This window comes from Aplidium turbinatum, chromosome 18 (assembly GCF_918807975.1).
Source record: "Aplidium turbinatum chromosome 18, kaAplTurb1.1, whole genome shotgun sequence".
NCBI lineage: Eukaryota > Metazoa > Chordata > Ascidiacea > Aplousobranchia > Polyclinidae > Aplidium > Aplidium turbinatum.
Genome location: NC_137489.1, coordinates 16584500 through 16603673, shown reverse-complemented (window position 1 = coordinate 16603673; position 19174 = coordinate 16584500). Strand labels below are relative to the sequence as shown.

Here is a 19174-nt window from a genome sequence, read left to right as displayed (position 1 = left end):
GAGATAAACTGATCTCCAGAGAAAAATTCGTTGAAAGGTTCAACGTTTTGCGCGATTTTCTCCATATAAAACTGAAAAGATAAGCCTAATATTTCTTAAAACGGCAAAAATTTGGTCCATAGCCTACTCAGAATACAATCTGTGACAGTTTGTCTAATCTAAAACAGATCAAAGTAGAAGAGCTAACTTTCCTAACTTTTAAGTGCATTATAGTCAACAGAGCTGCTGTTCAAGAGACATATTCACCAGACAATAGCTTTCGGTCGGTCAAAGCTTTCTTCATTATATTATAAAATGCGGGCAACACGCAAAGTGATTCCTTGATAGAAAATAAATGTAAAATTCACGCGACCACAAATTGAAATAAATGTAGCCCAGGCGAAAAATTAATAGTTTCAGTGAAATGCTTTCAATAAAGACAAAAACGGTCAAATTTCAAACCTATCAAATTTCACAGCATTTGGTTTTCGATAAAATTTCCATCCACCAATTGTCTATTTTGGCATTGTTTCAACGTAGGTCTTGTAAAATAATATTGAAAGCAATGATTTGACGGCTGAAAAGCTTCACTAATATCTGGTATAATAACAGCTTCTGTTTCAAAATGAAACTGAAGTAAAGTCAGCTCGGAAACTTAATGAAGCTAAATTCCAAATCTTCACGTTGATTCAACAACTTACAAACGTACAATAGACATAAAAGTGAGAAAGATGAAGACAATGAAGGTAAAAGCATTAGACAGCAAAACCCGTCATTTTTACATTGATGCAACGCCTGCAGACGTAGAATCTATGTAAAAATGACGGATTTTGCTGTCTGGGTCAGGAGACGATGACAAATCTGATGATTTCGATTACAAACGACCATGGAACGTGATAAATGAGACAAACAAGTCATGAGTTGGAGGTATGGGACAAACATTAGTTGGAGGTATCGTCAGCGACTGTCGTCGGCTCGTACTTTTCCAGCTGTAAAATAAATAAAATTGTAATAATTTCAAAATTAAAAAAAAGTTTTGGTACTACCAGCTTCTTTCACAACAAGATACTTTCGGAGAGACTCAGACAGCCACGCCTCTTACTCAGGAAGGAGATCAATTCAACCTCTAAGGTCTTGCGGTAGCTTTGTATTCAAACCCAAAGAGACTAACAATTGGATGTGTTTGTGAACTTTTTCATAATAAAAATTAACTAACATAATTTTTAAACATAAAATGAGTAGGCTACTGAAAAGGCTAGTTCAGATAACAGTGTTTTAATTTTATACGAATAATACTGTACAATAATACATCTACAATGAATGATATTGCCAACAATGAAATGCAGCTTTGCATTTCACGACTGTGGCTGCTAACCAGCCGTTGTCCATGTCGATGGCCATACAAGAAAGAACCCACCAGTGCAACATACGGTGAAATGTTATCAAGCTTAATTTAATTACTCCAATTTAGGTCGCATCAATTTGTAATATCGATTAAATGCTAAGGATAGCAAAACATACTATGTTTGTCAAACACAATATCAGACACACCTACTTTTTACAATGTAAAACATTCCCTTTCGGTAATACCAACGCATATTTGCGTCTAATTTACGTCTAAATAGATCGGCGTTTATTTGAAAACGCGAAGCTAATTTAAACAAATAATTGTGAATTTTTTAATCAAACGCCATAACAATCCTTCTGTCGCAGTTTGAATAATAGTCATAAAGATTTTCTGTTGTTTCTTAACTGTTTCAACGGGTGTTTGTTTTTGCGGCCAAAAATAAACACGCTTGTGCAGAGAATCTAAAACAACCTGCTTGCAATAAATTAGTCAGTCATACCAACGCGAAGATATCTTGTCATGGAAAGAAAACACGGACAAATTTTGTGCGGGCTGGAGGCACTTCGCGATTGCGGAATGCTTCTTGACAAAACAAGAAGTACAACTATCTTACGCAAATAGAATGATAGAATATGAAAAAACTTTAAAACTGCATAATATAAACAAAAGGATAAATACCAAACTAAATTACATGTCGAAGTAAAGAAGTAATATTTGTGTGCAATGTTATTTTAAAAGGTCGTCGGACCACTCGGCATGCGACAACTCAGCAAGAACATTTCAGCAACTGTCCATGTCAGCAAATGAGATTTTCACCTAGTATCAAACTTGCTTGGTCATCGCTTGTTAAACTGAATTTGCTGACTTGTGACATGCCAAGTATCGGCTTGCTCAGTTTCATCATTTGCCTTCAACCACTTGCTGAAATGTTGCTAGCTCAGTTGTCACTTGCTCAACTTCCGTTTGCTCAATTCACTACTGCTGACTTGCAGGAGACTCTATTAGAAGCTCAAAAACATATCGGCCATAAGTTACCTTGCTTCTTAGTTCATCGTTTTCGTCCATCAGTTGTGCAACTTTTGCTTTCAGTTCAATGACATCTGCTTTCATTGCAATAGCGTCGGCTGTGTCTGGTCCACCACCACTTAAGCTTTGGTACATGAATCTGTGCGATTGGTTCAGGAAAGATCTTACAAAAAAGAAATGAAGTCTGCAGACTTTGCTAATATACGCAGAGAGATTGCAAAGCGAGCAAAAGAACAACAGAAGAATCCTAATGTCAAACCACAACAAGAATAGCCTGCTGTGGACTCAATGAAATGTTAACTACTGTTTTACTGATAGCAACATAACCGCGGGACAAAAGGATACTCCAAAGCATTGTTTGGTTTTTCTGGCTCTTCGTACAGATTTACCAGAACTGAAAAATAGTAGAAATGTTAAATTAAAATATAGTGCAAACAACAGTAAGATCACACATATTGGTAAACAATGTCGTACACAGAATAACAAACACATTATAATCCACAATCATACTTGAATGAATGTAACAACTTCCAATGTTGATGTGATCGTCGCATTTATGTCAGTGCAAGCTCACTCAAAACTAAAACTTAGGTTTTTAACTTTAATTTGTGAGCCCAACTCATGTTAAGAAATAGTTTCAAATACACCAAGAGTGGAATACGGTGGCGGTTTAGTATGCACTCTCAATTGATGCAATAATGGCTGTCGTAACACCCCATATAAATATGCATTAAGGTTCTTTACCAATGACTCTATGAGCTACAATGCATGAACAAACTCTAAGCAAATTCTAAGTCATAAAAGTGCAATTAATATTCTAAAAAATGGTGAGATCCCAGACAGCTACAATAATCATTATTATATTATCAACATCTCCAGATATTGAATCAATGCAAAAAGTTGTTGTTAAGCTGTCTGGGGTATAGTTCAGGTCCTTAGGGGAATCTTTAGGCTAAACGTGTTACACGTTGTTTTTTTGCATATTTTTGCAGTTGATCAACCCAACTTTGATTTTAGTGGGTGCCGCAACTTTTTGGGTCACGTGATCACCCCCAAATCGGGGATTTCCCCAGAAATCACGTTTCAGCTCTTTTCACGTCATTTTTGTGCAATTACATATTCGATTTTTGTATATTTTAACTTAAAAAGCACATACTAATAAGTGAGACAAAATAAACACAAAATAATTTAATTGATGACGTCATTGTGACGTCATCAAATTTTTTTTTTTGCTTTTTTAACCTATTTTGGTCGTTTGCTGTTGGTTTTAGTTGGAGTACCGGAGTTTCGTCATGATTGCGTCTTTTATGACGTCATCATTACATTATTAAAACTAGACAACTTCAAATTCAGGAACCAAAGGTAAGTTTATTCCGAAAAAAGCGATCAAATACTCTCATTATTAGTTTTGCAAATGCTTAAAATTTTACAATTGCAAGCAATAACAATAATTCCAGTACAGTATGACGCAATAACGACATCATCAAGGGAATAACCAGAAGAGCAGCTACCAGGGGTGAATTTCCCTTTTGGTCATGCCACTTTAAAATTTAAAATAATTATGTAGCCCTAATTATGATCTACAAATCCAATTAATACACGACCCCAGATGATGCAATGTCAGAGTCTTAACACTGTTAATTCAAGATGAAAAAACTAGCGGTTTTCGATGTTAAATTCCTACCATACGTAATTTGATATTAAAAAAAATCGTGTACGACAAGTTTTTTCAAGTTACAAGATAGAGTTTAGAAAGTCAAAAGCATTTCTTGAATGATGATTGTGGATTGGAGATGAAACGTCAATGTGGATTGAAGATGAAACATCAGAGAGGATTGGATATTTTGTGGTCGAATTGCATGTTTCGTACTCGCATGAACAAAGACTTGTGCATTTTATGGATTTTTTCTTACAGGGACATCGAGAGCCACAAGTAGACTGACAAAACGGAACAAGCTGATTTGCATCATTATGTTTCCAACCCCAAGCTAAAGGAGAAGGTAGTTGCTGAACATTTACGAGGCTTGATTTCCGTATTTCAGCTTGATGTCCGTATTTCAGCTTGATGTATCGCTCTGCGTGTATGTTGCATCAAAGCAGCTGACGTTGGTGGCAGCTTTTCAATAGTGCAACCATTGGTAAACATCATATAACGGCATTCGTCTACATCCGTGATAGTAGGACTATTGCCATAAAGAGCTATGACATACTTTTGTATGTCATTTATAGAACTAGGTGAGCTTGAGAAATTCAGAGAGTTAAATAAGCCACACATTGCGGTAAGATTAAGCATCCAACAATCCCAAGCCTTTTTTTCCGAAGACGAAACAGTATCACAGATTGTGATAGCATAAAACAAAGGTAAAGAAGCGCAAATCATCTGAGATTGAGGTGAAGATGAAACAATATCATGGATTGGAATGAAGCGAGTTTTTTCTCCAACTCCAAATTCAACCCATAGTTTACAGATTTCTAACTTGTCAAAACACGAAATTGCAATAATTACCACATCAGTATCTACTGTTTTGACTATGGCATCGGATTTTCCATGTTTCACATGGAGAAACATACGGGTGTCTGCCTCTTCGTGATCACATGGGGAAACATCAGACATGTCCAATGTTTGATTGTTAAGAGCTGTATCTAATGATGTTACAACAATCGTAAACAAGTTTGGATCGACTGAAGTTATCACAGCTTGTTGAACCAGTTGATATAACGCAGTTTTGTTGCTGTCATTTCCCAAAAACTCAGACCAGTTGAGAGGAAGACGAGTATTACTTGTGACAGCCACGTAACATCCAGACCCTGTTTCTTGCAGAAGATAAGCCTCAGATAGCTACTGCCATCACAGAACATGCCAGCAGTGTGATGTCAGCCGATTATGAAGTAGTGAAAGAATCTGCCTCGAAAACCGATCACTACATTGCTTGATGGAGGGTTCTTGTTGCATCGAGTGCCATGGAAACTGGAGACAGTTATGGGTCTATTGCACAGTCGTATGCAGATTTTACCATTCGTCATCATCGCTTAGCAACGGTGGTCTTTGATGGATATGGTGGTCCGTCTATCAAAGACAATACCCATCAAAGACGCGGCATGAACGTCCACCCGGTTGTTCACTTTACTGTAGACACCCAGTTCATTGGAAAGAAGGAGCAGTTCTTGCCTCGAGCTTCCAACAAGGAAGGATTAATTTCTGCTCAACTGAGGAATAGAAGCTGCAATGTGATGAACGCTCCAGGTGATGCAGATGTTGACATCGTCAAGACGGCAGATGGACAGCCCTCATCGACATAGTACGGCTTTAATTGGTGAAGACACGGACCTTTTAATATTGATACTACGCTATGCTGACACTGACCCAGACATTAAAGACCTCTACTTCCACTCCGAAAAGGCTTACGCAACCAAAATACACGACATCAACAAACTTAAAGCAATCATCGGACCAGACATAATTATGCTTACAGCTCCTCTTCATTCATGCATTCACCGGTTGTGATTCAACGTCAAGGATATTTGGTATCGGGAAGAAGACGCTTTCCAGAAACTAGTGAAAAGTCAACCAATAATCAAAGAATGTGCAAATTGCTTTATTCTCCCAAATCAGACAGACCACATCATTAAGGATCTTGGAAACAAAGCTATGACCGTTATGTTTGGCAACGATGGCAGTAGTAACCTAGAAACACAGCGATACAATACATTGGTCAAGAAAATTAAAACAGCCAAATCCTTTGTTCACCCTGAACGCTTGCGACCTACATCATCCTTTACCAAATTCCACTGCCTCAGAGTTTACTACCAGATTATGGTCAGGATGGGTAGGCTACTGACGATGGTATGGATGCTCTAGACTGGGGATGGAAAGTAGACAATAATCAGATGGTTCCAATCATGACGAACATGAAAGCTGCCCCGGACAACCTACTGAAAGTGATCACTGCAATTGCGAATCGTGTTCACCTCACTGTAGTTGCCGGAGATATGTGCTACCATACCATGCTGGATGTGGACCATGCCAAACTGGTTCATGTGTCCATACAGCAGTCACATAATTACAGACGATGACATCGAGAGTCACAGCGATGAGCATTAGTAATACTTGATCCATTTGCTTTCTTTACGCTGATTATGTCAAGAGTCTACATGACCACATCGTATGAGCTCTTTATGCCTGCTCAGTTAACCCAAATACATATAGAAATTTACCGGGTTTATTAATAAACAATACATTGTTATTGTACATTTTTAATTGTTTTGGCTGCCATCTTGGATTGCCATATTGAATTTATAGGCTATCAGATAATTTAACAATTCTGAGAATGGTCTCATTGACTTCACAAGGTATAAAAACCTAGATATAGACACCAAAACTACACGTTTTGGTCATATGATAACCTAGTTATGGTCAATTTACTGTCATTTTAATGGTTTGGCAGCCATCTTGGTTTGCCATATTGAATTTATAGGCTATCAGATAATTCAACAATTCTGACAATAGTCTCATTGACTTCACAGGGTATACAAACCTAGATATAGACATCAAAACTACATGTTTTGGTCATATGATGACCTAGTTATGTTCAATTTACTATGTTATTTTAATGGTTTAGCGGCCATCTTGGATTGCCATATTGAATTTATAGGCTATCAGATGAATTAACAATTCTGAGAATGGTTTCATTGACTTTACAGGGTATAAAAACCTAGATATAGACACCAAAACTACATGTTTTGGTCATAGGATGACCTAGTTATGGTCAATTTACTATTATTTTAATGGTTTGGCGGCCATCTTGGATGGCCATATTGAATTTATAGGCTATCAGATAATTCAACAATTCTGAGAATAGTCTCATTGACTTCACAGGGTATAATAACCTAGATATAGACACCAAAACTACATGTTTTGGTGATACGATGACCTAGTTATGGTCAATTTACTATGTTATTTTAATGGTTTAGCGGCCATCTTGGATTGCCATGTTGAATTTATAGGCCATCAGATGATTTAACAATTCTGAGAATGGTTTCATTGACTTTACAGGGTATAAAAACCTAGATATAGACACCAAAACTACATGTTTTGGTCATATGATGACCTAGTTATGGTCAATTTACTGTTATTTTAATGGTTTGGCAGCCATCTTGGATGGCCATATTGAATTTATAGGCTATCAGATAATTCAACAATTCTGAGAATAGTCTCATTGACTTCACAGGGTATAAAAACCTAGATACAGACACCAAAACTACATGTTTTGGTCATATGATGGCCGAGTTATGGTCAATTTACTGTTTTGTTCAATGGTTTAGCGGCCATCTTGAAAATAACCACTTTCCGGAAGTTGGATTCCTTAAGATTTTGAATATGTTAGTACTGACACTCAATACTAATCAAATCAGTTGAAAAACCATTGGTAACTTATTGTAACCAAAAAAGTAACACCAACAACAAACAAGCGACTACAATAAGAAAAAAACAAGCAAAAAATTAATACATGACGTCACAATGACGTCATTAATAACATAATTTTGTGCGATTTTTATCTCGTGTATTTTGTAGTGGCAGTCAGTCCAAATGTAAAAAAATAACGTATCTAATTGCATAAAAATGCCGTGAAAAGAGCTCAAAATTGACTTGGGGGGAATCCCCGATTTGGGGGTGATCACGTGACCCAAAAAGTTGCGGCACCCACTAAAATTGAAGTTAGATTCATCAGCTACAAAAAAATGCAAAAAAACAACGTGTAACACGTTTAGCCTAAAGATGCTCATTTTTGCCCCTAAGGGCCTGAACTAGTAGCATTAAACTAAAATAAACGCTGTTTTTGCAATCGCAGTACAGATAATATCGTAGGACTACACCAATTCAGAACTGCACAATAAACTACCAAGTGAAAGTTTAGCTTTTAATAATAATTCATACAATGGGCTGGAGGTGATTTCTTAAAAAGTTTTATATTTGTTACTTTACACATTAAATATTTTATCTTAATTATCCAAAGCTTGAACTTTCAACAATTAATTTTCTAAATGTGATTCTCTCACATAAGAAATTATTTATATTTGAAGTGGAAGTGAAGTTTTGTAGGAATAGCATGAAACTCTCTATAACTGGATTTCTGAATTTTACAATAAAGAAATGGTTCAAACCTTTTGTAAGGGCATCAATGACGCCAGCCTTTTCTAAATATTTTCGAAACTCTTCTCGTTTTGAATCAGCTGCCTAAACAAAAAATGACTTTTCTAATGAATTTGGGCAAATCCACATAATCAAGGAAAATTTTGCAACAAAAGTCACATTAAATAAAAAATTAAACCAGCAACCAACATGACTAATACATAGGCTTACCAATTACCATACGTCCCGTTTTAGGCGGGACAGTTTCGCTTTTTAATGTCTTGTTCCTGCATCCCCACCGGTCAGCCAAACGTCCCGCTTGGGCGTTCAGCCAGCATAATACACGAACAGTACCAATTAGCATGTTCTCATTACTGTTGTTGCTGTGTAGCGTACCGGTAGCCTACTAGCTGAAGGTGAATGCGTGTTTTGCTTGTTTTGTTGTTTTTGATAAAAATGTTATTTGTTACCCGGTATGTCATTGTTAGCGGATAATTGGTACATGTCAGCCCTTTACCGTACGTCAAGAGGGTGCTGGTCAGCCACTTTTGTAGTAGCTGGTAGTTAACGTTAATTCCTTTCTATTTTTCGAACTGAAACCGATATTTAGACAGAGAATATGCGCATGAACTCTCGATGACAATACGGGGATGGCTTTAAATGTAGGCCAATGTAATAATATCGGAAAATGTAAAGTTAAAAAATTACAGCTAAGTGGTCTTGGTCTTTGGAGGCATCCCGTTTTGAAGTCACAAAAATATGGTAAGCCTACTAATACACAACAAAGAATTAATGGTGATAACAAATCAAATATGGCACAATCAAAGTAACAACCATTGATGTAATAATTGTGTCAATAGCAATAATTTTTGTAGTTAAGTCTAATCTTTTCTACTTGTAGTTTTGGATGTATTGTTTTTACGATTTTACTCTTAAACTGTTTTTTTTTTTCGCTGAGACTTTTCGGTCATTTGTATGAAATGACTTGAAAAAATTCGGGCATTTTTCATTTATTTTCGGTCATTCTTTCTGATGAAAATACTTCCTTTCAAGTAGCTGATACAAACCAAAATTTGCACTTGCTGACTAGCTACAACGTTAAGTTTTGCTGAGAAACATTGTTTTTTTTTCGAACATTTTGATCGAATTGACTGTATGTTTTTTCGGACATTCTGACTGAATTGACTATATTTTTTTCAGACATTTTGCTAAAAAATCGGTCAATGACCGAAAAAAAAAACCCAGCTCTTAAATATGAAATGAATGAAAAAACATGCTGCCAATTTATCTGTACAGACAAATTTTAAAAACAATAAATGTGCACAGATTTAAACACTAAGATAACTAAATCCAAAGTGTCTAATTAAACTTGACAAAGGCATTTGGTTTATAATGTGAATGGCTGAATAAAATGCTTTATTAATTGGTGTGAAATACATCAGTTATGATGCACAAGATGCATACAGACGAAGTATATTTGATTGAATCTTTGTAAAGTATTAATGAGACATAAGCAGTCAAGCACATCAAGGTGGAAGTAAAATTTGTTTGTTTGTTTCTAGTGTGTTTCTTTGTCTGGAAATATTATAGGAGATTTGAACCTAAGAGCTACTATAGAATCTTACCCGGTAAGATGCCATTTTTCTAATTGCGGAGTATTTTCTTAACAAGGCACTTAATGAACAAAAATCACACAAAGTTATCAAATTAAAGCAAAACCTAAAAACATAATTTATAATAATAATTGATATGACACAAACACATAATATAAGTAAGCTATAGCCTGCCCTACATCTTCTGTCTTCAGACAATTGAGCATTTTATTATACGCAGTAAAATGTTCCAAGTAGGGGCACCTTGACTTAGATTAGATAACCACATTGTTTTTCGATTCCTTTATGTTTATAGCTTTCATATCAATAAAAGTAATATATTATATTTTCTGCTGTTTGTACATTGAATGAATGTGGAGCTATGCAGAAATACTTTTGATTAATGAATTGTTAACATGGCATGAGGAAAACAAAAAAGACATTAAAAAAGAACTGCAACATGGACCCATCACTGCCCTCAAGCTACATAGGTGACCAACAAGTAACTAAAAAAGTAAGCATAAAATATGGGTAATCAATTAAATAAGCTAGTTTTTCAAATTAATCTCCTGATATAATAAAAGTGTTCTACTACTCATCTGATAAAACCAAAAGGGAAAATAAAATAATTCAAATTCTTTTAGGACGCCACATTGTGCTAAGTTTGGAATATTTTTCTTTTACATCTGGTGTTCGTTTGCAAAGCACTGTAGTTGCAATTACTACCGGTACCGTAGTAGAATAGACTTGAGAATTCGTGGTTTAGCCTGTTTTATTATATCCTTCACGTCATGCCAAATTAAAATATTTTTTAACTCACTGTCACTAAAGTAAGAACTTTAGAAACTGGTCTATAATAGCATGACCTTAAAGTGTTGCAAAAGCGCTATATTTTAAACTAATTGTCCTGCTTTAGTATGATACATATCATTCACGTTATACGATAACGTCCGCGTTTTGTCGCTTCTGCCTTTTTCTAGACCTTTGCTATGTTTGGCATATTTTTTTTTTCGTTGTGATGGTCACAAATAAAAATAAATTGAACTGATGACCTACTTGAGTTGTATCCTTTTGCTGATACCTGGCTGGGCTACTACAATGCAAAGATAAGATCAACATGAAGTTAGACGAGTAAAACAAACAGTTTTCTACAAATAAAAACACGTTTAAAGAGTTTACAGTTTATTTGCAATTCAAATCTCTGCTCTTCTAATCGATTTTTTATGAAACAACAAACCATGACTATCAGGAACTGCAACTGGCACTGGCAGCTCTAAAACAACACAACAGTTGAATGTTGAAATTACCAGTCGCCCCGGGAACCAGTTGTCACGCATGATTTATTTTTTCTGAAAAGGTACGGTAGTGCATGTATTATCTGTAGTTTCGATCCAGTTGTGCTGATGAATCCTATAAGAAGAAAACCGGTTCCACAACATAAATTATATTAAAAAAAATTTGAAATACTATTGTGAGTGTTTACTTGGTCAAATGGTTTAAGGTTTAGACTTGAAAAAAAACTATTGATTTATTTTCTTACGGTAGTGCATGGTATGAACAAGTATGTGGTCACAGCGGTAAACCATAATCTCTTCTTGGGAAAATTTTAACATAAAGTTCCCGAATCCGTTCGTCTGTATGTAATGACCGAAGAAACACACACTTGAACTTCTTTTCAAACAGTGTATTTCTGTAAAATTAGCCCACGGCTACCGAAAACGAGGGGGTGCAACGCCTTACACCACTGAAAAACTGTCACTACAGAACAGATTACTTGGATAAAAGACGGAACCTTTGTCCAGCTAGCAAGCACTAAGCCAACAGTTAAAAGTGCGGCCAACTTTCAAACAATCATTTTACGAATGACCAGAATAGATAGCAATATCTCAAATTCACGTATGCAGTACTGTGACGCAATAATGAAAGACAATTATGAAGTCATTCCAACAGGTGTTTAAAGCTGATGTAATATTTCCTGTTTAAACAGGCCCAAACAGGTTTGACACAATTCTTATGAACGCTGGTGCAATTTTGGCTCATGTTTTAGGAATTTCCATGACGTAATATTCAGTAGACTTGAACGGTTTTTAGCCTATATGACGTTTGATTTGGTGAAAATTGTCGGGAACATAGCGGCCCCTAGTTATGACAGTCTGACATGGCATAACTAAAAAGAAATGACGACAATTGTGAGCCAATGAATAAAAACACACGATACACAAATTGTTTGAATCACTCACGTTTAAGTTAATACGTAAATACAAAGGGCATGCAAAGAATGAACAACAATACGGAATAATACACGACGATACATGAAATTGGTACCATAGGTACACGCTAAAATGACGCTATATACAATTGTTGCGATAATAACCGACTGTTCTGGGCTCAGACAAGTATCGGCCACCGCAGACAAAACCAGGCTCAAACCCTAACACTTAGGTGTTCTTTACGGGGGCGAGGCACGAAATATCCCTCAACACGTAGTCTACTTTCACTTTCCCCGTACTCTCATCATAGTTGCAGACGGCAACTTTAGCTCTACGAACCACAGGCTTCCCTTTCCTAATTTGTGGAACTACCTCATGCACCCTCCCAAGTTGATACTTCCCACGTTTACCAATGTCTTGGAGAGAACCTACCACTACAAGTTGATCAGGCTCCAAATTCTCGGCCATTTTTTAGCCATTTTTTCCGGCCCTGAAGACCTGGCAAGTAAAAATCGATCCATTTACTCCAAAACTGCTGAGAAAGTGACAAATTGAACCGATAATCCCTTCTTAATTGGTCACGATCATGTGGTTGCCCAACAGCACAGTATGGGTCTAAGTATGGGGTCAAAGTGAGGCAGGGGTGATGACAGTAAAATCCCTAGGGTCGTCACTCAAAGGTACCAAAGGGCGTTCGTTCACGATCCGAACGGCACTGCCTGTGTACGTAAGCAGTTCAATGAAATTGGACTTACGTAATGAAGAGTCCAAAATGTGAAAGAAGTATTTGGTCATATCGGCCACGAAACCAAATCTTTCAAGCCGAAATCTAGCCAAGACATCTGCCAGAGGGTTTAACAAGTCAGACAAGTCAAGACAAGAAGACATTAAATCATTAACATAAGTTCCTCGAAATTCAGACTTGCCAACGTAAACAATGCGCTTTTTTAATTGTGACGTCACAAAGTATGGTAAATACCATTCAAATCCCTTGACATTTCCAGCTTCACCCGCGCGCTCAATATAGCCATTAGATTTAAGATCTTTCATGGTGTCAGTAATGAAATCACGAAGTTCAGGTTGTTTTAAAGCTTTCTTTCTTAAAGCAGCAGCTCTATCTGACGCCAACACAAAATTGTTAGGTAGATCAATATCTTCCTTCAACGGTACAGGTATCTCAAATCGACCATCTTTCAACTCAATATTCGGTTCGACAAGTTCTCTAGCCAAAATATCATTGCGAGACAATTCACAGGTTTCATTTTGCAAAGTCAAATCCTGAATGACTTTATTCAGGTCTGCTATTTCCATATCACGAGACTCAATTTTACGCTGAAAGCCAGAGATGACATCCGACTCTGAAGACGTCTGCACTCTGCACACTTTAGCAACGCTTTCAACTAAGGGTGACTTACCACCACAAGCCAACCAACCGAGAGGAGTGAGTAAAGCATGCGGTTCACTGCGATTTTCACCAACACGTTCTTCTTTTGTCCACATCAAATAAGCGTTGTCATTGCCAATCAGTACATCTACAGTACTACAATCATTCAAATGAAACATATTCACGTCATGAAAATGACGGAAACCACTTAAATCTTGTTTATGGGGTAACGTTTTAACATCGTCAGCCCAAGCTGGGTTAACCACCGAGGTTATATCACAAAACAGTTCATCAGTCTCTAACGACTGGATGTTGAGTTTAACAAGGTCAGCACAAGTAGGTTTCTGACCAGCCAGAGTATCCATTTTAAACGACGCTTTATCATACGGTTTAAGGCCAAGTTCGCACACCAAGTCACTCGAAACAAAGGTCAACTGCGAACCAGGATCATGCTGACAATACACCAACTTCGATTTGCCAGTCATTGGATTCAAAACACGAGCAGCAGTAACGCGGTTAAAGGCTGCTTTAACATTTCCAATCTTAACATTACGCACAGGAACTCTGGCACCAGCATCATCTTTACCGACCGAATCCAGAGAATCACGTGACGTCACATAAAAATCATGCAGAAGAAAATAGTGTTTCCTATCGTTGTTAGGCCCACACTGACGACAGTTGTTTGCATGATTACAGTCCTTAACCATATGCTGGCGCAAACAGTTCAAGCATTTTCCAGCTTTCACAATGACATCTCTCCGACCTTTAGGTGTCAAGCGCAAAAATTCTTTACAATTAGACAAAAAATGATATTCAACTTGACCACGTGACGAACAACAAAAACATGCCGGCATGTCACTACGTCTGGCCACACCGCCGCGCGGTGCGCCAACAGCAGTCGAGTACTGCGAACTCCCTGAAATCACATTATCATGGGGTTTTACCGACGTCTGCCTAACCGGACATGAAGGCAATTTTCCTTTGCCAAACTTTTTAAAATGCTGCGACTCACCAGAATCGCCCATTAGCATAATGCTAAAATCAGTCGACTTACGCGTTTCCTCCCATACTACAAAATCAAACAAACTCTGAAAGGTAGGTTCCTCAGTGCTACCATACTGATCACCTAAAAAGTCAAGATAACGCTGCTTAGCGTCAAATGGGAGTCGCTTAGCCAAATCCAAAACAAAACGTCCTTCTAATTTATCACGCTGACCATAAGCTTTCGCGTAAAGCAAACACTGCGACAATTCATCTTTAAACTCTTTCAAATCACTGGAAGAGATAGAAGTCAATTTGCTACCATAGCGATACTTTCTAATTTCTGGTTCTGCGAAAAGACCTCCACGAACTCCAAAACGTTGGGACAAGCGAGCTAACGACATTTCTATCCTGTCTTCCTCTGACAAGCCAGGAGTGTCGGAAACCAAATTAGCAATCGTTTGTGCAGCTGTTCTAACACAAGCTGCTTGCAACAAAGTCAAACGAGTTCCCTTAAAGGGCGAAGCTGCCATCAAGGCCATAACACGATTTTTAAAGAAGACAAATGGCATATTATTACCATCGTAACCAATCAAGGCCGCCTTATCGAAAAACGTCCTACTATTTTGGTATTCAAAAAAGCAATCCTGCTGTTGAGAACTCGATTTAGCGGGAGAAGACAAGCTATATCCCTTAATGGGCTGAGTGGGCTCAGTCACATGCACAGCCCGATCACGATCCTCACATACGTTAAAATCAGGAGACACGATACGCCTCTCACAACCACCCAAATTACGTGTAGCTGGGCGATCAAAAACTAGCGGCGCAGAAAACTGTGAAGGGGGCAAAGCATTACTGCTAATGGCGGCCCCGTGACCTGTACGCTCTGGGGGAGGAGTTTGGTTGTAATTTGCAGACCTTGGCTCTACAGCCTTCGGAAGACCCTTAGCCGCGGCCCCGAGACCTCCTGAAACAGCTGGAAAACATGTGGATTGTACAGGTCCACTTACGGATTGAACAGGCGTCTGGAAAAGGTTAGGTAAATTAAACTGTGATTGATGTTCACTTCTGGAATGCCTAGAAGAGCCCTTCCTAGAGCTACGCCGGGAGCCCAACTCAGAACGATATTCAGCTAAAACTACCTCTTTACGTTGTTCGGCCCTCAACTGAGCGTCTTTGAGTGCGAACTCAGCAGCTCTAGCTTCGGCTCTCGCGGCGGCCTCAGCAGCTCTCGCTTCGGCCTCAGCAGCTCTCGCGTCGGCCTCAGCTCTCGCGGCAGCCTCAGCTCGTATGGCCTCAGCTCTTGCGGCAGCCTCTGCTCGTGCGGCAGCCTCAGCTCGTATGGCTTCAGCTCTTGCGATGGCCTCAGCAGCTCTTGCTTCGGCCTCAGCTTGGATCTGGAGCTCCTCTCGTCTTAACTGTAGGTTAATTTGTGCAACTATCCGTGACGAGCTCTCAGACATCCTAGTGCTTACATTTGAGGCGCTATCCTCAGGATGTATGTCAGCATCCAACCTATCTGAGAACTCACTTTCTTTTTGTTCGAAGTTATTTTTTAACGAGTTAAATTCGGGATCTACTCTATCACGAAGTTCTGCCAAGATTGCAGAGTTAAAAATTTTACTCAAGAGAGCATGGAAATGCCGTAATTCCTCTTCTAAAGTAGATAACTTAGATCTAAAAATTAACAGTTCCTGCTTATCACTCAAAGAACCTAGGGCCACAGAAAGTTTCCCAATTTGAGTCAAAATATCCCGTCTAAGATGCCGGGCCTCTCGAACTGGCTTAGCCTCATCGTTAATGGGTCCCTCCCCAGAATGGCCTGCCCGACCGCAAAGAACATCATTAGGCTTAAACTCAGTCGAGTCGACGGCGGTCGAGTCCCTGTCACCACCGAGTGTAGACATATTAAATGTTAGGGCTAAATTTAACAATTAAAAAATTAAGTTACACAAACACACAAAATTACAGTAGTTATAAAAAACTTAACTGCAAAGACCGTAAAAAATACAAAAAAGAATTTAAATGCACGATACCGTAGCTGTACGAGTATGTGAAGTCCAAACGTCCACAAAACTTGCTTGGATTCTTCCACTTGAATCTTCAAGCACAGATGGATTGCCTTTAATCTTCTTTCTTGCCAATAAATGTCAAAGTTATTTTTCTTCTGTACCAAACTGAGAAGAAATGTCTTTACTTTTTAGCTTAAAGTTCTTCAGTTGCCTACCGAGAAGAAATGTCTTTAATTTTCTTTGCTTCTTTAGACTACCAACCAATAAGATCTTCTTTTATTATTTCTTTGCTTCTAAGTGCTTCTTGGCCTACCAACTAACTAACTTCGTCTTTTATTTTTTATGGTCACAGCGGTAAACCATAATCTCTTCTTGGGAAAATTTTAACATAAAGTTCCCGAATCCGTTTGTCTGTATGTAATGACCGAAGAAACACACACTTGAACTTCTTTTCAAACAGTGTATTTCTGTAAAATTAGCCCACGGCTACCGAAAACGAGGGGGTGCAACGCCTTACACCACTGAAAAACTGTCACTACAGAACAGATTACTTGGATAAAAGACGGAACCTTTGTCCAGCTAGCAAGCACTAAGCCAACAGTTAAAAGTGCGGCCAACTTTCAAACAATCATTTTACGAATGACCAGAATAGATAGCAATATCTCAAATTCACGTATGCAGTACTGTGACGCAATAATGAAAGACAATTATGAAGTCATTCCAACAGGTGTTTAAAGCTGATGTAATATTTCCTGTTTAAACAGGCCCAAACAGGTTTGACACAATTCTTATGAACGCTGGTGCAATTTTGGCTCATGTTTTAGGAATTTCCATGACGTAATATTCAGTAGACTTGAACGGTTTTTAGCCTATATGACGTTTGATTTGGTGAAAATTGTCGGGAACAGTATGATTTACACTTTGCATTGCCAAAAGCATGTCTGAAGATTTATTATTGCTTTAATTTAAAATAAAAACTACAAATTTTATGTTTTGCATTCATACAGTATAAATTAAACTGGTACCAAAAGATTAAAATTTATGCCCATTTAAAAATTTTTAATATCAGATTGTCAGCACACCAGCCTCAGCTGACCAACAGTGTGCTTTCAGTGGCGTAGCTAGAAAAAAAATGTGGGGGGGGGCCAAATATTTGATGAATTGAAGAGAACGACAAAGTGTTTGATTTAAGACATCGCTACCTGATGTGCAGTGGCGTATCCTGGTGGGTTAAGCAAGGGAAGCAATAAAGCTGGTGGGAGTTAGAGCGTGCCGAAAGCACGCGTATTCTAGGAGGTCCGGGGGCATGCTCCCCCGGAAAAATTTTGAAAAATTACACCCAAATAATGGATTATAGCGCTTTCTGGAAACACTTTCGGGGTAATATTTGTATGAAATTTATTAGCAGATAAACAGCTATTAACTTATTAAAGGTAGCTGTTACACACGAACGGCAAAAACTGCGGCTAAAATTAGAGAACACAAAAAACTCAGCTACACAAAAACTACACAAAACCCAACAGAGTACGGTAGCGATTCTGAAATTGCTTTCACAGATTAGTTAAGAGAAGCGTAAATTGCGTAAACTTTGCGCGATTTAGGATTTGCAAAATTTATTGGTGTCTTTCTGTGTGTCTAAAACAAGTCCTGGGGGTGTTAATAGCCAGATGTCTTGGAAAACGATATAAATTTATACAAATTATATCATATTTTCAACAAAGGGTTCAACTTCGGAATCCAAACTTTGAAAATTTGGGGGGGGGGCATGGCCCCTTTCGCCCCCCCTGGCTACGCCTATGTGTGCTTTGATTTAGGTTAGTGCACTGCCACGCAAAGTGTCAAAAGTATTTTTGCACTCACTTTTGGATGGTCAACTTTCTCCAAAAAACAAGTAGCCTACCGTACTGGCATACTTTATTAAAAACTGCTCGATAAGCTGTGGATGTAGACTAAGCTCGGCTATGCTTTTTCGCGGAATATCACTATTTTAGTTGTAGGCTAAGTCACAATTTTTATGTCGAATTGTGCTAGTATTGATATTACATGTGCTGATAATTCGAGTCGTCTTTCTGCTGAAGAAAAATTCAAATCGCAATTTTTTCTTGTTCTCACTGATCAGGCCATGTTTTCTGTTTCTTTGCGCTTTGACCAACTAGTGGAGTGGTAGCCTACAATTTTTTTGAATTTCTGTACAACGCTAGCAGCCTGAAGAAGTGTCTCAGAGAAAATGGTTGGGTTGGTTGGTTTTGAATCTTTATCCTCGGACCGACAAAGCCTTGATTGGTTATTCCTGATAGTTTCGCATACATGTAGAGGTTTTTGACGCAGGGCCGGTTACCGAGATTGGCAGAGTGAAGTTTTCCGATTATTACAGTGTTGTTGCCAGGAAATTATTCCATTCACTAGGTGCCGCTGAATGGGAGAGCATTCCTGAAATGCGCTGCTCAAGCGCACACCCCGAGATTCGAACTTGCGCAGTGTGATCTTGAGCAGGCACGTAACCACTGAGCTA

At 38.2% G+C, this 19174-nt stretch overlaps 1 protein-coding gene across 2 annotated transcripts; it reads right to left on the bottom strand.

The window, feature by feature from the left end:
* Positions 1-257: 257 nt before the first annotated feature.
* LOC145787522 (c-Myc-binding protein-like) lies at positions 258-11225 on the bottom strand. 2 transcript variants are annotated; one of them, XM_082599280.1, is made up of 5 exons: positions 11132-11225; positions 8516-8588; positions 2699-2747; positions 2363-2492; positions 258-968 (listed from the first exon to the last, which is right to left on the bottom strand). In XM_082599280.1, exons 1-5 carry the CDS (start codon positions 11192-11194, stop codon positions 921-923), a joined length of 363 nt encoding a protein of 120 aa, XP_082455406.1. In that variant the 5' UTR covers positions 11195-11225; the 3' UTR covers positions 258-920. The 2 variants fall into 2 exon arrangements, with proteins under 2 accessions (XP_082455406.1, XP_082455407.1); XM_082599281.1 differs by lacking the exon at positions 11132-11225 and adding an exon at positions 10109-10198.
* Between the last annotated feature and the right edge of the window lie 7949 nt (positions 11226-19174).

Coding starts and splice junctions, on each gene's coding strand:
- LOC145787522 (XM_082599280.1), bottom strand. CDS start 11,194: ATGTTGATCTTATCTTTGCATTGTAGTAGCCCAGCCAGGTATCAGCAA. Junction 2,493..2,698: donor AAACCAAACAATGCTTTGGA/GTATCCTTTTGT, acceptor CCAATCGCACAG/ATTCATGTACCAAAGCTTAA. Junction 969..2,362: donor ACGATGAACTAAGAAGCAAG/GTAACTTATGGC, acceptor TTTATTTTACAG/CTGGAAAAGTACGAGCCGAC.